Below are 23372 nucleotides of genomic sequence, written 5' to 3'. Positions count from 1 at the left end.
AAACCTCTCCATTTCTTAATCTCTCTTAAAAAAACAAAACAACACAGGAAACCATGCATATTTATTAGCTCTAGTCAAATAATTTCTTTCTTTATCTTCTCCTTGAAATGTCTTTTGGCAACATCAATACAGTGTTCTCCTATAGCTCAGAAAGCTATAATCAGGGAACAATAACAACAGATAGCCAAAGTTTCTTCTATACACCATAAGAATAAAACCTTTACTTAGACCCCTCCAAATATCTAAATGAAATAGTTGATCTCATCAGTTTCTTCCTCTCTGTTATTCTCTTTGTTTCTGTAGCACAGTTTGAAAAATGTCAGATGAATCACTGAAGGGTAGAACCAACTAGAAAGCCTCACCAGACATGACATCCATTCTCGCATTCACAGATGAGGAAACTGAAGCTCAAAGAAGGAAAGTGACATCACAGAACTTGTTTATGACAGAGTCCACTCTAAACTCTTGATCTCCTTTATGTTATTTGAAGCATTTGTATGGGGTCCCAGAGAAAAAGTGAAAAGTATAAGTATAGGCTTCCATTTCAACTCACTCCTTTTAAATTCAGAAAATTTTAATTTTTGGTCAAAAATCTATAACAATCCCTTATTCTGATATGAGAAGAATGTGAGAAATGTGTAGATGTTTCTCTAGCAGTCAAATTAAATGATGAAGCTTCCTCTTTGTTTTTTCGTTCATAGAAAGTATTTTCTTCTAGAGTCTCTGCAGACTGGAGTACTGCTTTTATTCTTGGGTTTACTGAAGCACCAGTCAGGGCCATAAAAAAAGTTAGAAACCTATGTTGATTCTCAGAAAGGTAAAGTCCAAGGTGATGTAGAAATATGCTGCCACCACCCCCACTTTCAACATCCTACTGCACATGCAAGGATCAGCAAATGAAAGAATAATCCATGTTAGCACACTCTGCGGAAGTCAAAACTCTGTATTTCTTTAATAATCCTAAAACAAATGCTATTGAATGGACTGATTTAAGTGCTTTGTTTATTTTATGGAAATATTTCCAAAGAAAGGCCTTCTATGTAATGCCATGAAAAGGCTTTTATAAAAGTATATGAATTATATGCTGAAGTTGAACCTATCATTGAGCAAGTACTTGCTGGATAAAATACCAATATACTATCACATAGATCTACTAATTTAGGCTAGTCCTGATCCTAGATTTCCAGCTGGGATCTGGAATTATTTAGCAATTATTTAGCTGAGCATAAATATTTAGAGACAGTTTTTGCTAACAAATCTTGCCTCTAGGAGCCAGGCCCATAACAATATTCTTGGCACTAGCTTTCCACACATAAATCAAGGATCTAACTTCACACCTTCTCTATTTCATTTTTACTATTTTGTGTAGTACCATCACTCCTTTTTAAATTTCTGGTCTCTTTTTGCAGTATCCTGTAGAACAGAAATCTGACTGACCTCATGGGGCCTGTAATGAGAGTCTGAAAAGTTACTCAAGAGAAACAGGTTGAGTTCTTTTTGAATATTCCATTTTGGATTTGTAAAACTTATAAGAGTTTGGGATTTTCCAGGCCTGGGATCTCACTTTTGTAAAATGTGCTCCTGTTAAGCATTCTCTCTCTTTGTTTTGTGTCTGTGCACACATGTGCACAAGTGTGTGTCCCTGATCCATGACATGGAAGGCTATGAAAAGCACTAGGATATTTCTCAACCTGCAGGAGATTCCCCTGCTTTGAATAACTCATGAACTGTTAATAAGAAATCAAGTGTTCAAAGCAAGATGTGCCCTTTGGTGGAGTGGGGTAGGTTTTCCTATATCGTGTGGTTTTTGAGCACTATGACTCCTATTAACTTTTATCCTTTGAAAATGTAATTCCTCTTTGGAAATAAACAGTTTGCTGATTTTCCAACTCTCTGCTGAAATTTCATTGGGAGCATCATTGACAGTAGCACTCCAGCTGAATTCTCTATATATGGTAAATAAATCATGTGAACAACAGTACCCAATTTCACATTAATTGTTTGGAAATCTCCACAACATCAAACATTTTGTTAAAAGTCTAGAAAGAAATAAGTGTGGCTCTTTTGTTGTTGTCATCGTTGTTTTGCTTCGGAGTGATTTGTTCTAAATACAGCTTAACAGGCAGATGACTGGTTTGTGACTAGAGTATCTTTTCTGAGATGAAAAAGCAATACAAATGCTTCCCAAAAGGATGCCAACCAGGCTCAGAGCAACACAGGGACTATGGAATGGGTGCACCTGGGGAAATCCTTATCACAAATTGGATTGACAGGGAGGACTCAGTGCCTTCCCCAGCACACGTGCCTCTGAAAAGCTGAAAGGGAATCACAATGCTTTAAGAACGAGATCTGGGAATTGCCTAAATATGAGAGCTTCAAATTGCTCAGGCAGTAAGAGAATAAAAACATGAAATGTAAATATTGCAGGGATAAAGGGGGAGAATATGTGGCACAAAACTCATAATCATTGAGAAATGGGAGCAGAATCTGAAGCCATACTCTAGGATTGGTTTTAGAGAGATCGCTTGTTCCTTATGAAGGGCATCCTTCACTTGCTTTCATTCCTCCTTTTCACAGCTGACTTCTGCACACCATGCCTGAACAGAAAGAGAAAATGAGGATTCCTTCGGAATTCCGTTGAGCATGAAAGAGGAACATCTATTTAGACCTTTGTTGGTCAAGATCTTTCTCACTTGTGAAAAAAAATACCAGACGACAGAAATAGGTGAAAACCAAGCTATAGTTGTCTGCAAGAGTTGCTATAAGGGTTAGAAATTAAGGGCTTTGATTTTTTTAATGTGATGCCCTCTTGGCTCTTCTAGAAAGTTAAGATGCCAATGCCTTTATTACTACAAGGGATTAAATAGCATAAAGTAAGACAATGAAAGTTATTCCACAAAACTCACCCAGAAATGTGGAAATGTTGTCATATTTCTATATGGTTCCTTAAACTCTACTTATATTTCCATTTAGAGTCTGCCTTGCAGGTAAGACCATGGCAAATTTTGCTCGCATTTTTATTTTTATAAGATGGAATCCAAAATCCCTGTTGTAATGGGTTTCTATCTAATCAGTCATGCTCCCCAAAATAAAATAAATCACTTATTTTATTCTGATGAGCCTACTCATGTGAGTTATGAGCATGGGCATTGGCATTAAGGTACTGAGTTCCAAAGCTATATGAATCCTTAGACATTATTTCACATGAAGACTTCTGGACATAAGAACACCTGACCCCACCGAGGTAAAGGAACTGACTGAAAATCACAAAAGCAATTTTAAGCTGAAGGGCAGAAAGAGCAGCCTAGATTCTCCCAACATTACTTTTTTCACTCCATGCTCTCGGGATTGAGGCAGACTTGAGATTTTGCATAGCTCAGTATCAATGGAAGCTTAAATGTTGGGGTATTAGGATGAAAGAAATCAATCCTGTTGACTCTTCTCAATAGAAAATAAGAGGAGCTTGTTCATAAAATGAACAATGTGAGATCATGGAGTTTCCCCCAAAGTATTAGCTCCTATATTTTCTCTTCCTCCTCACTCTATAGAGCATATTAAATAGTCTTAGGAGGGGGCAAAATGTTCCTTTGACAGAGCAGTGGTTGACATGAGCACAAGAGAGTGGGAGGCAGGAGAATGGAATCAGGAGGTTAAACTCTGCCCAGGGCTTTTAGGAAGCATAGGCTGGCTCATTACCCTGTATTGAGACCTAGACTGTTGCTTTCTAGAATGGGAACAATTCTAACCCACTGTATTGCTGACTTGACTTCCTTTCTTTGTAATAGTGTTTCTTATAAATACCACAGAACTCTTTCCAAGGGGCTCCTTCTGCACACAATGTATACAGTGCCTTCTGGGCTATCATGCTACACAGCAAAAAAGGAATATGCTATTCTTATTAAGAGTGAGGACTGCTACCCATTATACCTGAGTTGGCTCTTGAGTAAGCTGCTGAAGTTTTCTAAACCTCAGTTGCCTAATATGTAACATGGAGCTACTGGTATCTCCAAAGGTGATTAGGAATATTGAATAAGACAGTGTGTGTAGCATAATCTGAAAAAATGCCTGTTTTATAATAAACTTGCAATAATGCTTGCTATTGGTATTATTATTATTATTAAAAGATGCTCAATAATATTTCTGGAATCATTTCATGACCAAACAGGGAACAACTGAAAGTGTTTTTCCTTAAAAGCTTAACCTATGTTTCCACCCGTGGTTCCGTAAACATTTGTATATCCCCTAAGGTTCTAATGTTGTACATGCAGCTGGCCCTTAAGTGAGATGGGCTCCTACCCTGGAATTCTCTTTTTACTGGAAGCTAAAAATGTAAAGGCTCAGATATGCTAGCGATCCCTGGAAGAGGAAAGCAAAAACAGTAATACTAATTAGTAGCTACCAGAGCTGTTCAGCATGGCAATAAGCTGTGAATTTATGGTTTTGTTAAGAGTCAGGATACATTTGAAATCTTTTATATAATATTAGATATGAAAATACACACCATCTGGACCTCTTGCTGGTAGCCTTGAAATGTCTACATCTCACAGGAATCAAACCCATTTTACCTGCTAGGGAATAAAACACCTGTTTCACATATTACTTCACACTGGGTGATGAACATTTCCACTATCTCCAGCCAGAAAGAAAAAAATGAAACTGTGGCTTTGCATTGTTTAGTAGATTTTAAAAAGCTAGCAGGGCTGGGGGCTGTTTTACTGTCTTGTTGGAAGAAGGCTCTGCAAATTGTCCCTGTAACAACCCCTAATAATTTGGGGGAGTTCTCTGTAGCCCTGGTTACTATCAATAAAATGCATTTTCCTCTCATTATAAATCTGCTTATGAAAACACTTAGTGAGATGAGCCAACTGCATCTTGGCTGCTGGTTGCATCTTGTAATGGATGGTCCCAAAGCCCATAGAGGACTGTAATTCACTGGAGGAACTCTGCTGATGACATAAAATAGCTGAACAGTTTATGAATAGTCCTAGAATCTTGAAAGAGAATGAGGCTTTGCATTCTTTCCTAGGACATCTGTTGCTATTCTATAGATATCCTTCTGCAAACTTGGGGAAGTGGGGGCGGTGGCAGGGAAGCTTCCTTAGCATGTCTTTCCTTTTCACTTGCCATAAATCCTTTTGTTCTTCAGCTGAAACTAAACTGCCCTGGTAGGAAATGAGGTTGCTTTTTTTTCTTCAACATAATCACACTACCATTATCTCTCTTGAAAAATGTCACAATAATCCCTTAATATTTTCAAATATCTAATCAATGTTAAACTTTCCAGTTGTCTCATGATTTTTAAAGTTTATTTGTTTGAGTCAGGATCCAAATAAGATCTGTACATTGCTATTTCCTTGCAATGTATGCCTGCCATTTATTCCTTGCGTAACTATTTGTCTTATAAAGGTTCCCATAGTCTGGATTTTGCTGATTGCATCCCTGTGGTGTCATTTAACATGTTCTTGTGTCCTCTGTATTTTTGTATATTAAGATAAGATATAGTATATACAGTATATACTGTATGTTAAACACTTGATTGAATTCAGGTTAATTTCTTTGGCAAGAGAGTTTGATTGGCAGTATTTCTTCTCCTACCAGGAGGCATGTATTATCTGGCAGCTTGTGTTCTTGTCACATCAGCAGTCATTGATAATCAATATTGAGATTCATTAGTTCATTAATTGAAAAAGCATTGCTATTTTAGTCCTATCACACCTTCCCGGTGTATTAATTGTAATAAGAGGAAACTTTTTCCTGATCCACTCTTGGTTACTCAGTGAATCATTTCATATAGGAAAGAGAGACCAAATACATTATTTTTCTCTTTCTATATCAATTTCAAAATAGTGATGTGGTTTTCTAGCCTGCCCCAAATTACCTGTTTTCTAAAGTATCATTATAAACATATTTAAACATATTTGAAATGTTCCAATCAATTGAAGTTTTATACATTTTTGTGTTTTTTCTTGAAGAGAAGATTTTTTGACATGAAGAGGAGATTTTTTGACATGAAGAGGAGATTTTTTGACATGGCTCTAGTAAATTTTAGTAACTTCCTTACCATCTGCTACAAGATGTTCCAGACTCATTTTGTACATATGCTGCCTCAAACCTGGAGTCGACAATTTGTTAAAGGTGTCCAGGCTCCTCTTAGCGGGAAATCGTATTTGTATACTATCATCTGGACACTAGGATGAATCATTGTTACTGGGTTGGTCAATGTTTCTAGACGTTTTCAGTGGAAAGAGCTCAATGATATATACCCATACTATTAAGTAGTGGTAGTGATGCTTTCAATTCTAATTCAAGACCAAAAAACTCTTCAATCTCAAATGTGTATCTCCTCTTTCCCTTGCCAAGAATCCCAGTTCTCAACAATGACAACAACGATAGAATTGGAATATCCCATAATTATTTGGCTGCTTTATCACATGGTGTACGCACAGCAAGGTCAGAATAGCAATACCTGCCCTACCAATGATGATATGATTACTGAAAATAGTTTATGATTTTTTAAATTTCTTTCTGTACGTAAGATACATCACATTAGACATGTCAAAGTACAGAGTTTTAATAGCAAATGGAATTGTTTCTCTCTGTTGTTATGCCACCAACTGTAAATGCATTAGGTCCATTTGTTTCTTTTTATTTCATTTCTTTCTCTCTCTCTTTTTGAGACAGGGTCGCAGTCTGTCACCTAGGCTGGAATGCAGTGGCGCCATCTCAGCTCATTGAAAACTCTGCCTCCTGGGTTCGAGCCATCCTTCCACCTCAGCCTCCCGAGTAGCTGGAACTAAAGGCACACACCACCATGCCTAACTATTTTTTTTTTAATTTTATGTAGACATGGGGGGTTTACCATGTTGCACAGGCTGGTCTCAAACTCCTGAGCTCAAGCAATCCACGTGACTCAGCCTCCCAAAGTGCTGGGATTATAGGCATGAGCCACCGCACATGGCCTCATCTTATTTCTCTTTCTAAAAGTTACTTTTTAAATTTTGTTTTTATTTTGTAATTGTGTAAAATATTTACATGATGTGAAAATCAAATCTACAAATAAGGCAAATTAAATAAAGTGTAGCATCTATTCCTATCCCCTAGTGCTGCCCTCTTCCCATAAACCACAGGTAATTTTTAAAATTACCTCCCCCAGAGATTATTATATAGTATTTCAAAAACCAAATTATGGCTTAACCATTCAGGAGCTTGTTTCTTAAATATAAGTAGGTATATTTTATATCTGTCTCTATATAGATATATCTTTTTAGATAAACAGTAGCTCGCTATATAAATTTTTATCCACTTTGCTTTTTTGACTTCAGGTACAACTTGAAAATCTCATAGTGGCATACAAAGGAATTTCTTGTTTCTTTTAATTGCATAATACCCCATTCTATGGCTATACTACAGTTTATTCAATCAGTCTTCTATTGTTAACTGTTTGGGTAGGTTTTGGACCTTTGTTATTAAAAATAGTTCTGTAATGAGTATCTTAGGGCACATATTTTTTCATAATTTTATCAGGTATCTAGCTGAACTAGATACCTAGAAATGGGATCACTGGGTCAAAGGGTAAATGCCCAGATTTTGCCAAATTCCCTTCCCGTAGATATCATACTATTTTGCACTCCCAGAGACAATATAAGAGAGTAAGGCCCTGTTTTCATGGCCAACATCTTCCTTGCTGGGTAGAGTAGCAATTGGTATTTTTACCTTACTCCCTTTATTTTAGGAACAAGATAAAAGGACAGTCATTTCTTTAAGTGACGTTTGTGGAAAACAATCTTTCAATATAGCAAAAATTGAAAGAGATTTATAATGATCTCTTGCTCTACTCCAGTTAGTCAAGAAGTAGGAGTATGAAACTTACACAAAAAAGCTATCAACTTATGAAAATGGTCACATTCCTTATTCTTTTAATATTTGTTGACTAAGTTATTTCTTCCTTTTAATTTTTTCTTCATGTGATTTTAAATGGTTTGGCCTCCTCTGTGTCCTGCTAATCATCAGAATGAGTTAGTGTGTCTTCTTATCTATTTTATTTTATTTTATTATTTTATTTTTATTTTATTTTATTTTATTTTATTATTTTTTTGAGACAAGAGTCTCGCTCTGTCGCCCATGCTGGAGTGCAGTGGTGTGATCTCGGCTCACTGCAAGCTCCGCCTCCCAGGTTCAGGCCATTCTGCTGCCTCAGCCTCCCGAGTAGCTGGGACTACAGGCGGCCGCCACAACGCCCGGCTAATTTTTTGTATTTTTAGTAGAGACGGGGTTTCACCGTGTTAGCCAGGATGGTTTCTATCTCCTGACCTCGAGATCCGCCTGCCTCGGCCTCCCAAAGTGCTGGGATTACAGGCGTGAGCCACCGCGCCCGGCCTGTTTATCTATTTTAAAACATTCTGGGTTGAAAAAATTGATGCACCAGATTTACATCCTCAACTTACTGCCCTCTATGGCAGTGTTACTCGAAGTGCACTCCATAGGCAATGCCAGTCCACAAATTGTTTGCTACCACAGTGAGATAAGCACACAAATTAGAATAGGTATAGCAAAACTCTTAGAGTAATTTGACATCATGTCGACACCAAGAGCATGATCAGCAGACTTTACAAAGGTATTGATCTATGATGGAAGAGATATGATTTAAAAATGGCCATTTGCCACAGATAGTTTAAGTAGCACTGCTCTGTGGTCCTGTGTTTTCTTTCATCATTATCCTGAGATCCTGAGCCAATAGTTCTGCCTCTTATGTGTTTGCAGAATCTCCTTTCATTTGCCTTAATCTTCGAATACGATTTTCTCCATTGGTTTGGTTCAGGGCTTTCCAAAGTAGGCCGTGCTGTAGAGTTATACAGATGTCATTTATGTCTTCCCTGCGGAACTTCTCAGGGACTTTTTATGCTAATGTGTATTGCCAGTCTCTCTGAGATAATACCCCAGAGGTAGTTGACTATGGAAGTCTTGTTTATAAGTGTTTTATAGAATCAGGTTTGCAGAGGAGACACAGGGAAATTCTGGTATAGGCTCATAATTTTCTTTCTACAAAAATGGCATCAAAATTGGATAGTTCTATCAAATCATAGGGCACGAAATAAAGGCAGGGCAAAAACAAACAAGCAAAAACCATCCCAAGACTTTAGATCACCAGATATGTCTTAACCTCTAAAATTAACCTTTATTCCACGCCTTCAAAATATCTGAATATTTATTTGATGCTGAAAGATTAGTTAGAAACAAGGTCCTGTAAATTTTTTAATAGCTTGCTGTAATGTTTAATAATTTCTATTTTCTGGAAGTTCTCCTATGTGACTGCTATAAATCTTATTGGCTTTATTACAATCGAAATTATCTTCTCTGTGTTTCTAAAGTACTTCAAGTTTCCTTTTCCATTTTTAATAATTCCAAGGCTAGAACTCTATACATTCAATCTTTGTCTCCCAAGAGCAGAATATTTCTATAGTAGCTTTCAATCCATGTGATAGCGATATAAGGGGCCTATGTTTTGGAAGCAAACACACCTGGGCACAAGAGTAGTGTAAGATGTCTAAGGAGACACTGACTACTTCAAGCAGTTTTTTGCCTTGATGAGTTGAAATTCTGTGATTGACCCTTATTCCCCATCTCTTTATTTCTAATTGTGTTCAGTTATGTCCTATTCTCAAAATGAATTCCAGAGGCCAGTTCCCTCTTCTCTCAGTGATTTTTTTCAGTTAATATTTATTATTATTCTTCCTCATTACCAAAGATATATTCATTGCAGAAACTTAAGAAAATACAGAAAAGTAAATATTTAAAAACAAAAATAATCCCAAATACCATCACCTGACATAAAAAACATTCTGGCATCCCTCCATCTGATGCTTTCCCCAAGAATACATGTTATCTGTATATGCAATAGGTATTCAATCTGTACAACATTGTATATCTATTACATATATGTATCAACATATGATACATATATTAGATGACAAGTATAATAAAAAATAGGTTTGTATATTGCAAATATCAGTTCTCATTACTATATTTTATTTTATGAATCATTTTTAGTGACTGCATAGCTCTTCATTTCATGGATTTGCCATACTTTCTCTACATTAACTGCTGTTGTGTAACACTCAGCATTATGTTCTAAGCAAAAGGTAACACTTAATATTATGTTCTATGATTCTCCATTTTGTTGTATATAGTGGGGGTAGATTTATTTTTATTTTCACTGTTGTATAATATCCTACTGTATTAATATACCAACATTTATTTATGTAATCTCCTCTCAATGGGCTTATAGGATGTTTCGATATTTTTGCTATTATTTTCTGGTGTATATTCAAGAATGTCTTTATTATTCTGGGTCAAATGATATGTGCATATTCAATTTTATAAGACAATAACAAATTGTTTTCCCAAGTGGTTATATCAATTTATACTTCTATTAAAAGAATATGAGAATTCCATTTCATCCAGATTCTGACCAATATTTGGTTTTACTAGACATTTTAATTTTTCATTCTGAGATATTTATAATGTTCATCAGCCTATTAAGGACTCTGAGAAGTTCTACAAAAGAAAGTTGTTTTATTTCATTTTATTCCAAATCTCTCAAATTCTTTGACGATGGAAGCCTTGTTTTGTAATTTACCCATGAAACTTATGCATCAGAGCCCACTTTTGGGAGCCCTGACCTGAACTGATGATGAAAACTAGATGAGGGTATGAAATTCGGTGAGCAGAAACTTCAAGCCCACAGTTGGAAAACTACTGGTTCAGTACAATCGTAGCCAAAGAAACAGGGTCATAGAATAATGCCTCTCAAAGGTACAAATTTATGGTTAAGAATCAGTACTTACCACCAAATCATTCATGAATCGATAATTTTATGAAAGTCCACTGATGACATGTTTGAATGTAACCACTGTAGAAGTTTCTAAAAGCTGAGTTTCAGTTTCTGTACTCATCTCATTGTGAAACGGTGACACGCGTTCATGGACTGGCATCATCCATGGACCACACCTTAAGCCAACACTAACATAAAGGATAGTACTTGAAGATGAAAATCTAATACATCATTTTATTTAATGGAGACTATTTAAAAATAAATAAATAAATAAGGGTATGTCCCTTTCCTTGGTGACAGTGATTAGTCAATGCCTGAGTAAAAAGGCCAGGCTTGGGCATGGTGGCAGGCGCCTGTAATCCCAGCTACTCTGGAGGCTGAGGCAGGAGAATCGCTTGAACCCGGGAGGCAGAGCTTGCAGTGAGCCAAGATGGCGCCACTGCACTCCATTCTGGGCGACAGAGCGAGACTCCGTCATTTAAAAAAAAAAAAAAAAAGGCCCGGCTTTCTTGCCTCCATTAGGGATAACGTTGACGAGTGATGCCAGCTCCAGGGCTCCCTGTGGGATGGGCTGAGGCTTCTATTACAAATGACTTGAAGTTCACACGCTCCAAAACAACTTTCCCTCCACCCAATTATGTTTGCTTCACTTCCTTATAGATCTTCATCTTGTCCATGAGAACATTTCCTAATAATTCTTCTGCAAGTAAAGCTCAATCTCAGTGTCTGTTTCCTGATTACCTCACCTAAGACACCATATTTTTATATGCTTATGTGTCAGTTGTGTTTCCTTTTATAGGGTATTTCTGTTTATATTTTTCTCTATTTTTTAATTTATTGGGTTGTTTGATTTTTTCTTGTTGATTTGTGAAAGTTACTAGTATGTTCTTTTTTAATTTTGTGGCAACTGTCTTTTTTCATTTTGTGTCTTGTCTTTTCGTTATCTTTATGGTGACTCTTGATGAGCAGGTAATCTTATTTTTATGGCAGTTTAATTTGTCAATCTTTTCTTACATAGTTAATTATTTTTGTATTTTATTTAGGAAAGACTTCCATACTCTGAGATCAGAAATACCTTCTCCATATTTACTTTAAAATGTTTTCTATTTTGTCTTTCACATAAATCTTTAATTTATAGGGAATTATATTTACAAGGACTGTTAAGTAAAGATTTTATTTACTTCTACAAGGATCTCATATCTATCCATATTGCTAAACTCTTATTTCTAATAAATATTTGGTAATTTTGGAAAATTTTTTATATTAAAAACCACTTCCTCTTTGGAAAATGACAATTTTGTTTCTTTCTCTCTCTCATATTTTTAAAATCTTTTTTCTTGTTTTATTCCAATGGCTGGGAATTCAAATTCAGTCTTGAATATAAGTAGTAGGTAGTGGGCATTTTTTCTTGCTCCTGCCTTCAGAGGATCATTCTCACCATTAAGAAAGGTATTTGCTTTACCTTTTGGTGATAATTTTTACAGGCTAAAATACATGTTTATTTCTAAGGGAATTAAAAAAAATCATTATCAAATGCCTAAATTCATCAGATGTCTATTTTGCCTATATCATGAAGATCATATGTATTTTTATTTAGTCTTCTTTAAAATGTTTTCTTTTTTTATTTTTTAGAGATGGGGTCTTGCTATATTGCCCAGGCTGGTCTCAAACTCTTGAGCTTATGTGATCCTCCCACCTTGGCCTCCCAAAGTGTTAGGATTACAGGCCAGAGCCACAGCACCTGGCCTTATTTAATCTTTTAATAGTATAACTGATATTTATAAATTTTTCTAACACACTGTCCTTGTAGAAGTGTGATAAATCCAACTTAGTCATGACATATTATCTGTTTTATTTTCTTCTTGAATAATTTTGTCCATAAGTTGTTTTAAAAGTTTGTATCCATGTTCATATATAATGGTGACTTCTCTTATACTCTCCATTGTCTGGCTTTAATATTAAAGTTTTATAACATTCATAAATTGAATTAGAAAATTTTTTTGTTTCCTATATTGTAGAAAGTTTTATGAAAGTTTAGAATGATTTGGGGTTTTTGAAAGTTTTGTAGAACTCACTTAAAAAGCCATCTGGGCCAGGCGCGGTGGCTCACGCCTGTAATCCCCGCACTTTTGGGAGGCCGAGGCGGGCAGATCACAAGGTCAGGAGATCGAGACCATCCTGGCTAACACGGTGAAACCCTGTCTCTACTAAAAATACAAAAAATTAGCCAGGCGTGGTGGTGGGCGCCTGTAGTCCCAGCTACTCGGGAGGGTGAGGCAGCAGAATGGCCTGAACCTGGGAGGCAGAGCTTGCAGTGAGCTGAGATCACACCACTGCACTCCAGACTGGGTGACAGAGCGAGACTCCATCTCAAAAAAAAAAAAAAAAAAAGCCATCTGGAACTGGTGTATTCTTTGTAGAAGGTTTTAAGCTACTGATTAATTTTTTTTAAAGCTTATAGAGTTATGCAAGCTTTGCAATTCTTGAGAAAGTTTAGTGTCTTTATTTATTCTTTTTTTCAATGGATCAACTTTTGGCTTTCTGGTCCTTCTCTATTGTGTTCTTTCCTATTTTTTAATTTTTCTACTTTCTTTCTTATCTTGTTGAAGTTTTTTCTAACTTCTTAAGTTGGACATCTTCATTTCCAGCCTTTCTTTTTTTTTTTTAAACTTAAACATTTAATGGTACAGGTTTTGCTCTAGGTACCACTTTGGCAAAATTCTGTTTTGATCTTAATATTTTCATTAATGTTTAGTTCTTGTATATTGTTATATTCCATACAAGTTCATCTTTGGCCACTTATTTGAATTTATGTCATTTTGTTTCCAAATATATGTTTTTGTCTTTTGTTATTGACTTCTAATTTAATTGTATTTACAAAGAATGTGGTCTTTATAATAATGATTCTTTGAAATTAGTTTAAAAATGTATTTTGTAACCCAGTACATAGTGCTTCCATGTTTATTTGAAAAGAATGTGTTTTCTTTTTTGTAATATTCCATAAATGTCCTGTATCTCAAGTTTCTTTTAAAGTTTCTTCTTTCAAGTTTTGCCCTTGAAATAGTCTTGCTTTATTAAATTTTTGGCCATTTGGAAGAGATATATTGAAATGTCTCACTATGATCATGGATATGTAATTTTCTCCCTGATTTCTACCAACCATTGATTTACTTATTTTGAGATATTTTAATGATGCATAGACATTTAGATTTTTATGTTTTTCTGGCAAATTTCCCCTTTTAGTCTAAGATTAGGTTTCTTCCCTAACACAGCCCATATTCAATTATCATAGTGTCCTTTGTGGTAAGCAGAATTCCACAAATGTGCCCCAAGATTTCCTGTCCCCTTGCTATACCCACACTACATAATCCCTGGGACTATGATTTTGATGGCTTTTTCCCCATGGTTATGTTGTGGCACTGCTGACTTTAAGAAAGGGAGATGACCAGGGTGGGCATAAAAGGCTCACACGAGCCTTTACACAGAGAGTTTTTGCTGGCTAGGGGCAGAAACAGAAGCCAGAGAGATTTGACGCATGAAGAAAGATTGGATGCAAGAGAGGTCTCTGTTGCTGAGATGGCAAGGATCCAGTGTGAAGACCTGATAGTAGCCCTAACAGCTGAAAACAGTCCCTGATTAGCAGCTAGAAAGACAATGGAGACCTCAATCATATAGCAACAAGGAAATATTTTCAGCCAACAACCAGAAGGTGTTCAAAGCAAATCTCTCCCTGCTTAAGCCTCCAGGTAAGAATGCAGCCTGCCAACATTTTGATACCAACTTTATGAGATCCTAAGCACAGAGTCTAGCCATGTTGTGCCAGTCTTCTGACCCATGTTTACTGTGAGATAATAAGTTGGTGTTTTTTAAGCCCAAGTTTGTGATAATTTCTTACAGAGCAATAGAAAACGTATGTAACCTCCTTACCCTTAAGAGTGCTTTTTGTTGGGGCAGAGCACGGTGGCTCATGCCTGTAATCCCAGTACTTTGGGAGGCCAAGGCAGGTGGATCATGAGGTCAGGAGTTAGAGACGAACCTGGCCAGCATGGTGAAACTCTGTCTCTACTAAAAATATAAAAAATTAGCCGGGCAGGTGGCACGCGCCTATAGTCCCAGCTACTCGGGAGGCTGAGGCAGGAGAATTGCTTGAATCCTGCAGGTGGAGGTTGCAGTGAGCTGAGATCACGCCACTGCAATCCAGCCTGGTTGACAGAGCGAGACTCATGTCTCAATTAAAAAAAAAAAGAAGAAGAAAAAAAAAGAATGCTTTTTGTTTTAACATCTATTTTGTTTGTTATGATTACAGTTATAACAGTTCCCTTTTGTTCATATTTTGGATGTTTTCCATCCCTCTGCTTTTAGGTTTTCCATATTATTATTTTTTAGACATTGTCTTATAAGCAGCATATATCAAACTGTAAAAATCCAAACTGAAAATCTCTGTGTTTTAATTTAAGAATTTTGTCTAAATGCATTTAGTGCAATTACTAATGTGTTTAAATTTGGATCTACCATCTTTTTTTCTGTGCTTTTTTCTTCTATGCTTTCTTCTACTTCCTTGCTTTTAAAAAATTGGTATTTTCTTTTTTATTGAATGTTTCCCTTTTAACAGTTTGGAAGTTATACATTCTAACTCTATTTTAGTGTTTACACTTAAATTTTACTATGCATATTCAATAAAAATATGGGAAATTTTGTGAATTTAGATGTCATTCTTGTCCCTGGAACCATCAAAATGTTCCTACATTATTTAAATTTACTAAACATGTAACTAAAGTGAGAAGTTGCCCAGTGATTCTTTGCCTTCTCGCTTCACCTCCTCTGAAAAAAGGGAGGGAGGATGTCTTCCTCTTCTTCCCACCTTTGTCCTGTCCCTGCTGATATCATCTATATACAGCAGCCTTCAGATTCCAGAACTCCTGCAACTTTTGACAAGTTACCTGTTTTGAGTTTTACTTTGCTGATCTATAAAGTGGGGATAGCAAAACCAAGCTTATTGGACTTTTTGAGATAAACAAATTAGATAATATATGTATAGCAGGTAAATGCCTAACGCGCAATAAAATCATTATTTTTATTCATTAAATATATTGATTTTACTTTTTATGTCATAACTTCCTTTGATTAGCAACTTCTCTCTTCTCAAGGATATGCATATCTTTATGTATGTCTGTGTTCACATTATACCCCATTTTGTTTCACTGAATTAGACTCCCATATCAGACACAGTAGTCTATTAAAGGCCTTTTCATATAGGGTTTGGAGTGTAAAGACTATCAAGTGAAAAGTAGTCCCTAGGGAGCACCATTCTGTAGGTTCTCATAATACTTTTGAATATGGAATGAGTGAGCAGCAATAATTATAACCCTAAAAGATATTATCTCCTTAACAGCCAAGAAGGACAGGGCAACTTTAGTAAGTTCATGTAAATTGAAAACTGTATAATTTTTAACCTATGTATTTGGACTTCAGTAAAAGCCAAGTGGAGAGCATTGCTCCAAATAGGCTTTCAAAAAGAGTTCATGAGATTTTAGTAGCTTTCTAAATTTGACCATGGATGCTTATACCTTTTAATTTAGTGGATTTGAAATGCTTGGCTTCAAGCAGCATGTTGTAAGAAGGTTATTTCTGGACCTTCTCCATGTGTAATGTATAAAATTAGCATCCTTCTTTGGCAATTGAACCTCTTCGTTTCAAAGCTAACCCAACTCATCAGATTGTTATAAATGAAGACTAATTAACTATTCTTCTGCTTTAAGTTTAAATCCTTTATTGGCACAGATGTCTAGAGGTCAAGTTTGTGTGGCATGAGTCAAACGAATGATCAGCAGTATTACAATTACACTGAAGCACAAATAATTGAAAAAAAACCAGAATTACCTCTTTGTGATAATATTAAAGTCAAAATGTAATTGTAAGTGTTGCTCTTCAACGATTCAACCCAAAAGTGAAAAAAAGGAAGTCTACTTAAAGCATATCTCTCGGACCTTCACATTTCTTTCTTTCCTGAAGTTGAGCAGCTGCAATGGAAACTGCCAACACGTCTGCCTTGCACATGAACAATGAAAAATATACCCATGATTGCCAAGTTAGCTAGAACCCACGATGGTAGAGAGGCCAATGCTGTTAAAAAGGATGCAGATCTTCACTAAATAACTGTATAAAAAGACATGTCCTAGATCACTACTGCCAAGGGCAGGGAGGAGAGTCCTTTAAAGACTAAAAGACTCACAGAAGACCATGTTGTTCTCATTTTTCAAGGAACTGGGAACATTACAAGCAGGGAAATGTTAAATGTGGGTATATAGCAAGGTTTCACTGTGTTTCTACTTTCAAAAAGTTTCAACAAAATGAGAAAATTGAATCATTCTGCAGCAAGACCTCATGAAAAACAATGTATGGGGCATTTGAGGAAGAGAATGCACACAGACACTATGCTTATTTTGCCTTTAGAAATCTATATAGTGTGGGTGCCCTCTCTTCAATGCACTTTGAATTAATAATCATTTTAAATTATTCTTCCCAAGAGTTTCGTGAGGCAAAACCCTTTTACGGATAAGGAAATAAAGTTAAGGAAGATTTAAGAAATAATAATCATAATACTTCTATTATTCATCAGGTATTGATGATACACCAGTCACTGAACTAGTGAATTAGAAAACATTGTCTCGCTAAATACAGACAACAATCACAGGGATAGGTCACATGATTTCAATATTAGAAGTTAGAAATGGAAACTCAGAGAACTATAATAATTTCTCCCCAAGGACAAGTTGTGAAGGAATGGCAGAGTCAGAATTTGAATCCAAGCTTGTTGGATTCCAAAGTCTTGTCCTCTTTTCTAAAATCCTCTAATGAAAAGTCTGTCCCAGTCCACTATATTGTTGAGTCAAGGAAACTCCAAGGCTGACAAGTGTCCTATAATAAACAGCCCTGCGGGTTCCACAGCGATAGTAGAGCTATCACTCAGATGTACCCACTGAGCCAAAAGGGCTACACTGCTCCCGGAAACTAGTAGCTCTGTAATGAGCTACCGTCATTGCCGATGGACTGGTATTAAAACAAAAACTGGGATAGCCCCAACAGATGCTTTCCTTGCGGCTGCTAGCACAGGTACCACAGCCCATGGTGTGGCCCACCATAGTGAGCTTTAGCCTCCTGCCTTGGTTGTGGTAGCTGCTGCTGATATATATTTGTACCCAGGCTGCCATGTCCTTTTCAAGATGCGAGAGAGGACAATACCGAGCTTAAAACATTTGCCAGTAAATGTTTGCTAGGGATCTTTATATTCATTCACCTTGCTCTTTCTCCAGGATGCAAGCCTGCCCGCAGCACGGCTGGTTAAACGTAAGCTTCAGGGACTATGCTCCTTGAACCACTCAACTCAGCACCAGCTCTTCCTACTCTCATGGTGATTTCTCAGAGACTGTCTTGCCTGAATCTAGGCCTTAGAGACATTTGTTTCTCTAAAACAACAATTTTCTGAGGACTTCACCAGTAGACTGCAGTGCTGGTGAATTTTTTTCTGCTACAGTTTCATCAGAGATGAAACGCAGTATCTCCTTTCTCTCTGGTCAGAGCCAGCATTATGTTCCTAAAGAATTGACTTCCCCTTGCTAAGGTAGACTATTGATGTGGGAAGTTGATAACATTGTGTTTTGTAACATTTCAGATGCAACATTTAACATGATAACATTTCAGAGCAAGTAGAGAATTTGAATCATGGTTCTACCACTGTTTGATCTTGTGACAGTTACTAAAGCTTTGTGTGCCTCAGTTTTTTGCATCTGTCAAATGGAGATAATAATGGTACCTACTTCATAGGATTATGTGGAGGATTAAGTGATTTAAAACATACAAAGCAATTAGAAAAGATGTTGACTAGTGACTCTAGGTCCTAGAGTCAGGCAAGAAGGTCCCTGGGGGAAATCACCATGAGATTAGGAAGAGCTGGGGTTGAGCTGAGTGGTTCAAGGAGCATAGCCCCTGAAGCTTATGTTCATTTAACCAGCCATGCTGCGGGCAGGCTTGTGTCTGGAGAAAGAGCAATGTGAATAGAGAGACGCTCCATCAGGGTGTTTCTGCCATCCTGCCATAAAGGAGGCTGTATATTTCAAACACTAATAAGAACATTAGCCTGACTCTGGATGACTCTAGAGACTGCAAGGAAGATAGAAAATTGTAATACAAGGGGCAGAAACTGGATTGTCATGTGACTCACCACATGAGGTTGACTGCATGGTACCCATGTAGGCTGGGCCTTCAGGCACCATGGCCTTGCAGAGGCTGAGCTTGGTATGCAAGGAGCAGAATGACAACAGAGCTGGAATTTTAAATAATCCATTCAGGCTTGAGCAAAAAACTACACTGTGGCCTGAGAACCTACATCCTCCTTTAGTACTCTGGATTGTGTAAACTGCTAAGATATTATATAAGCAAAGACAGGGGAAGACGGCCCTTGACATGGAAAATTTACCATTGATGGATCTATCATAATTTTGAGTGATAGCTAGACCTAGATTTAATTTGATTTATTTAAAACAAAACAAACAAACAAAAAAGGACTGTAACCTTTTTTGCTCTCAAATCTGTCAGTTATATAGATCTTTTCTATTCTTTAGCTGCTTTGTAGGTATTAGGGATGACTGCAATGTTTGGACAATTTTGCCAAGCACTTAGGGGCTCTGCCACGAATTGTGGGAAGCAGGAAATGTACAAGCAGCATAGGAGTGCGCCACTGAGGAGAGAGTGACTATTTTACAGCAAAGTTTTCCTTTCTAGTGATATAAAAGGCAGTGGGACATTCACTGCTAATCTCCTCATGATGACATAAGGAAGAATCCTTAGAAAGGTTTAGGACTCTTAGGGAGAGATGTACTTCCGTTTTGAAAGGATATTTCTATCACTGTAGAGCACTGAATTTGGCTTCTGTCACACACATCTAATATGATGGGTGCTGCACGTGAAACTCAGCACCTGTGACAACCTACTGAGGGACTGCTCAGAGACTACTGCTTCTAGGAATTCGCTGAAAGCCTTGCAAAAAGTGGGGAATCTCCATTTTCAGGGTTAATGGACTTAGGTATAATTGTTTCAATTATCTGAAATAACATGTTTGATTTTCCTCAGAATATCACAGTGATTAAAGGGCAGGCTCTGGTTCTGAAGTAGTTGGTTCAAATCCTAGCCCTGCCACTTCCTGGCGGTGAGACCTTGAGCAAGTTGTTTAGCTTTTCTATACCTCAGTTTCCCCCTTACTAAAAAGCAATAATAATAACCACTTAATTTCTATGAGTTTAAATATATGATACACTTGTAATCAATGAATTCAATACACCTGTAATCAAACTGGTATGTATTAAGGATTCAAGAAATGTTGGCTATCAGTCTTTTACTAATACTATCATATTTATACCCTGGAGAATGCACGATGCAGTCATTTGTGGTCATGCAGGTATGCATACTTGCGGTCCAGCCCACTGGATTCTTTGGTTTCTGCATTGGATAAGCACTGGGGAGTCCCAGCTGGAGTTGAAGCTCTGCTCACAACTAGAAATTGTAAAAGGCTAGACATTCTAGGGGACTGGTGGTGTGTACTGCCAGGGTTTATTGTATCAGAAGATAGACGATCTTCCTGGAAGACCGGTAAGGAACCAGCTGAGACACAAGCTCACCCTGGGGAAAGAGCCATCAGGTACACAGCAGAGTTGATTGGCAGTGGCCAAGCCACTGAAAAGAAGGGTAACGGTGACTTCAAATACATCAGGGGAGACTATTTTATTCTTCCTATATTCCCTTGTTATTGAATATTTAAAAATTAGGGGCTACTAGAAAACCCACAAGCACTATTTTCATGAAAACCTGCACTAGATTGTCATGAGAAATCCTTAAGAAAATCCTTAATGTAATGGTTTCTCTTCCTCCAGGAATAAAGGATTGTCACCAAGTTTGCTAAGCAAAGGAGGCTTGGGAAACACCAGTCGAATTCCCACCAGCTGTCCATTGGGGAATCTGAATGCTTTTACTGTGGGAAGGAAACTTCCATTCCTTTCTTTTGGTAATGAAGGGAGTCTGAAAGATTGGTGAGGACTAAAAGAAATAGAGGCGGATTGTGCTCATTCTGGCTGGTGGAAGTAAACTGAACAACCTTGTTCTCTAAAGCTTGCAAGCCTGATGATATTTCAGGATGGGCCTGGCTGACTTGCATTCAAATTTCAAAATTCTTCTCTTTGGTTGAATTTTTTCCTTTTTCCATTTCCATATGTTATTACATGGACATCTTTGCCTCTGGCCCAAGTAAACTATGATACCAGAGTCCTCTAAATACAACTATACATACTGTTTAGATTTTGGACTGTATTTCAAATAGGTTCTTACCTCCAAAGGTACAGCTAACAGTAAGTACACTCTTCTCCCCCACTCAAACTTCTACTCTGCTCCAGCCTCCCCTCTGTGCTTTCCCTTCAAAAGAGGTGAGGTTTTGTTCACAAAGACCTGTTTTAAAATAGAGACATTCATCTTAAGGATAATACACTCCACCTCTCCAAAAAGAATGGGGCAAACAAACAGTTACTGTTGGAATGAGAATAGGAAACCGATGCTAAACACCATATCTGCTCCAGGCATGGGATCTGGCTTCCATTGAACTCTGGCCTGTTTTTTGCATTGTGACTGGCCAGGGGGCCCAGAAACCAAAGGTGGCCTGGTCAGGATGCAGCCATGCATGGAGTGGGCATAGATCATTTACAGAAGATTAGTTCACAATACCTCTGGAAATAAAGAAGTCTAATAGGATCTGGGGTCAGAAAGCCTTCACCTTGGTTACCCTCTGGAGCTTCGGGTTTTGTCTCAGGCATATTCCCTGATTGTTAACTTTCCAAAATCCAGTAAAACCTCTTGTTCCAATGACTTACTGATGAATTTCTCTACAGGCCACCTCCCTGGGAGCTATTGAGAACTTCCACATATCAAAGCTGTTGAATTATACATCCTTTACACAGACTGCTTCAATGCATTGTTAAATGTCTTGACAGTGGCCCTATTTATCTGATACTGCTAATCTGACTTAATCTAGCCCAACCCCCCAACCCCCCAAAAATGTCTGCTAGGCGCCACAAAATGCAAAGGAACTCTCTTCTTTCTAACTACAAAGCTTGCTGCTTAATTGTACAAATATTTGTGGTTTTGGCAAAGGTGAATGCTAATTTGTTGTTTTAGTATAAAGCTGGAAAGGTTAGGAGAGTGCTAAGAAAATAGGATCTACATACATGTGATGTGCTAAATTCTTGGGAGAAGCTGAGGCTCTGCAAATAGGACTCTACAAGTAAATGCTTGCAAAAAATCTGAAAGGAAACATTTTTGGTAGTTATGGGATACACAGAAGAGATAACAGGAAAAAAAAAAGGCAAGAACTGGCCCTAGGGGTAAAAAGGAATTTTTTTTCTCTCTATAGATGTGTGTCTTGCCTTCATTTGGTTGCTTACTGCATTTGATTTTTACTTTAGAAATTGGTTTAGGGATTATAAGGGAGGGAATAATTTAATGAGTCATAATGCTTCAGCCTGGAAATTAGAATATTCAACAATGAGAGATAATCAAATAATTAAAATTACAAATATGCCTTTCTTTATGCATCTCTAAAATAGGTGTAGTGTCCTGTTAGGAAGATGAATTAGCTAATGATTAGGAATCACTTGGAGACCCTCAGGTGAAAGTTTTATTGCTTTGCTGGATTTATTTGTCTGAGTTAAATGTTCTGTGGTCTAAGGCAGTGCTTCTCAAACTTCAATGTGCATACGAAACTGGGGGGGGGCTCTTGTTAAAATGTGGGTTCTGATTCAGTAAGTTTGGGGTGTTGCTCAAGAGTTTGCATTTCTGGTCAGCTCCCAGTGTCAATCTGCCAGACCACACTTCGAACAAGGATCTAAAATCCCTGTTTCTGAAAGCTGGCTCTAAATTGGAATCAGCTGTTGATCTTTGTAAAAACTTTCCAAAGATTCCAATTTAATTAGCCTGGGGCCTCTGCCGGGCATTGGGATTTTTTAAGTTCCTCCTTTTCTTGAATCTCATGTGCATCCAAGTGTAAGAACCACACTGGTCCAAGGAGCCGGTATCCTGGCCCAGTCTAACAGGTCGTGGTGAGAACTAAATGAGATAATGCAGCAAAGTACTTGGCCCAGCCCCTGTCACACAATGGTCCCTCAATAAACCTTAATTGTTAGAGGCAGCCTTGGCTGTGACAAGAGATACCACCCAAGGTGCAGACAACACTAACTCACAGAATATCAGGCAGATGTCAAGGATATTGGCAGACATCAAGGTCAGCAATAGGGCAGGGGAAACTTTGGCACATAGTAGCTGCACAGCAGGTATCTCTGTGTAAGCAGAACAAGAGAGGAGATGGGACAGCTGTGAAGCTGCATGTCATGGCCTCTGTGTGAACTTGAGAAGGACCCTTAAAAGGGTGGTTCACACTATGGAAAACAATATGTCAGATCCTCAAAAAATTAAAAATAGAATCACCATATGATCCAGCAATGCC

General features: G+C 37.4%; 1 protein-coding gene across 1 annotated transcript in view; it reads right to left on the bottom strand.

The window, feature by feature from the left end:
• Positions 1–693: 693 nt before the first annotated feature.
• Positions 694–23372, bottom strand: part of LOC130541317 (uncharacterized) — a 306393-nt gene continuing 283714 nt past the window's right edge. Inside the window, exon 5 of the mRNA XM_057301604.1 lies at positions 694–2597. Coding sequence (XP_057157587.1) covers positions 2572–2597 — 26 coding nt within the window. The 3' untranslated portion in view covers positions 694–2571. The remainder of the gene's footprint in view (positions 2598–23372) is intronic.

The sequence above is a fragment of the Pan paniscus genome, chromosome 2 (assembly GCF_029289425.2).
Source record: "Pan paniscus chromosome 2, NHGRI_mPanPan1-v2.0_pri, whole genome shotgun sequence".
Taxonomy (NCBI): domain Eukaryota; kingdom Metazoa; phylum Chordata; class Mammalia; order Primates; family Hominidae; genus Pan; species Pan paniscus.
The sequence above is the reverse complement of the archived record's forward strand: the minus strand, read 5'-3'. Positions and strand labels throughout refer to the sequence as shown.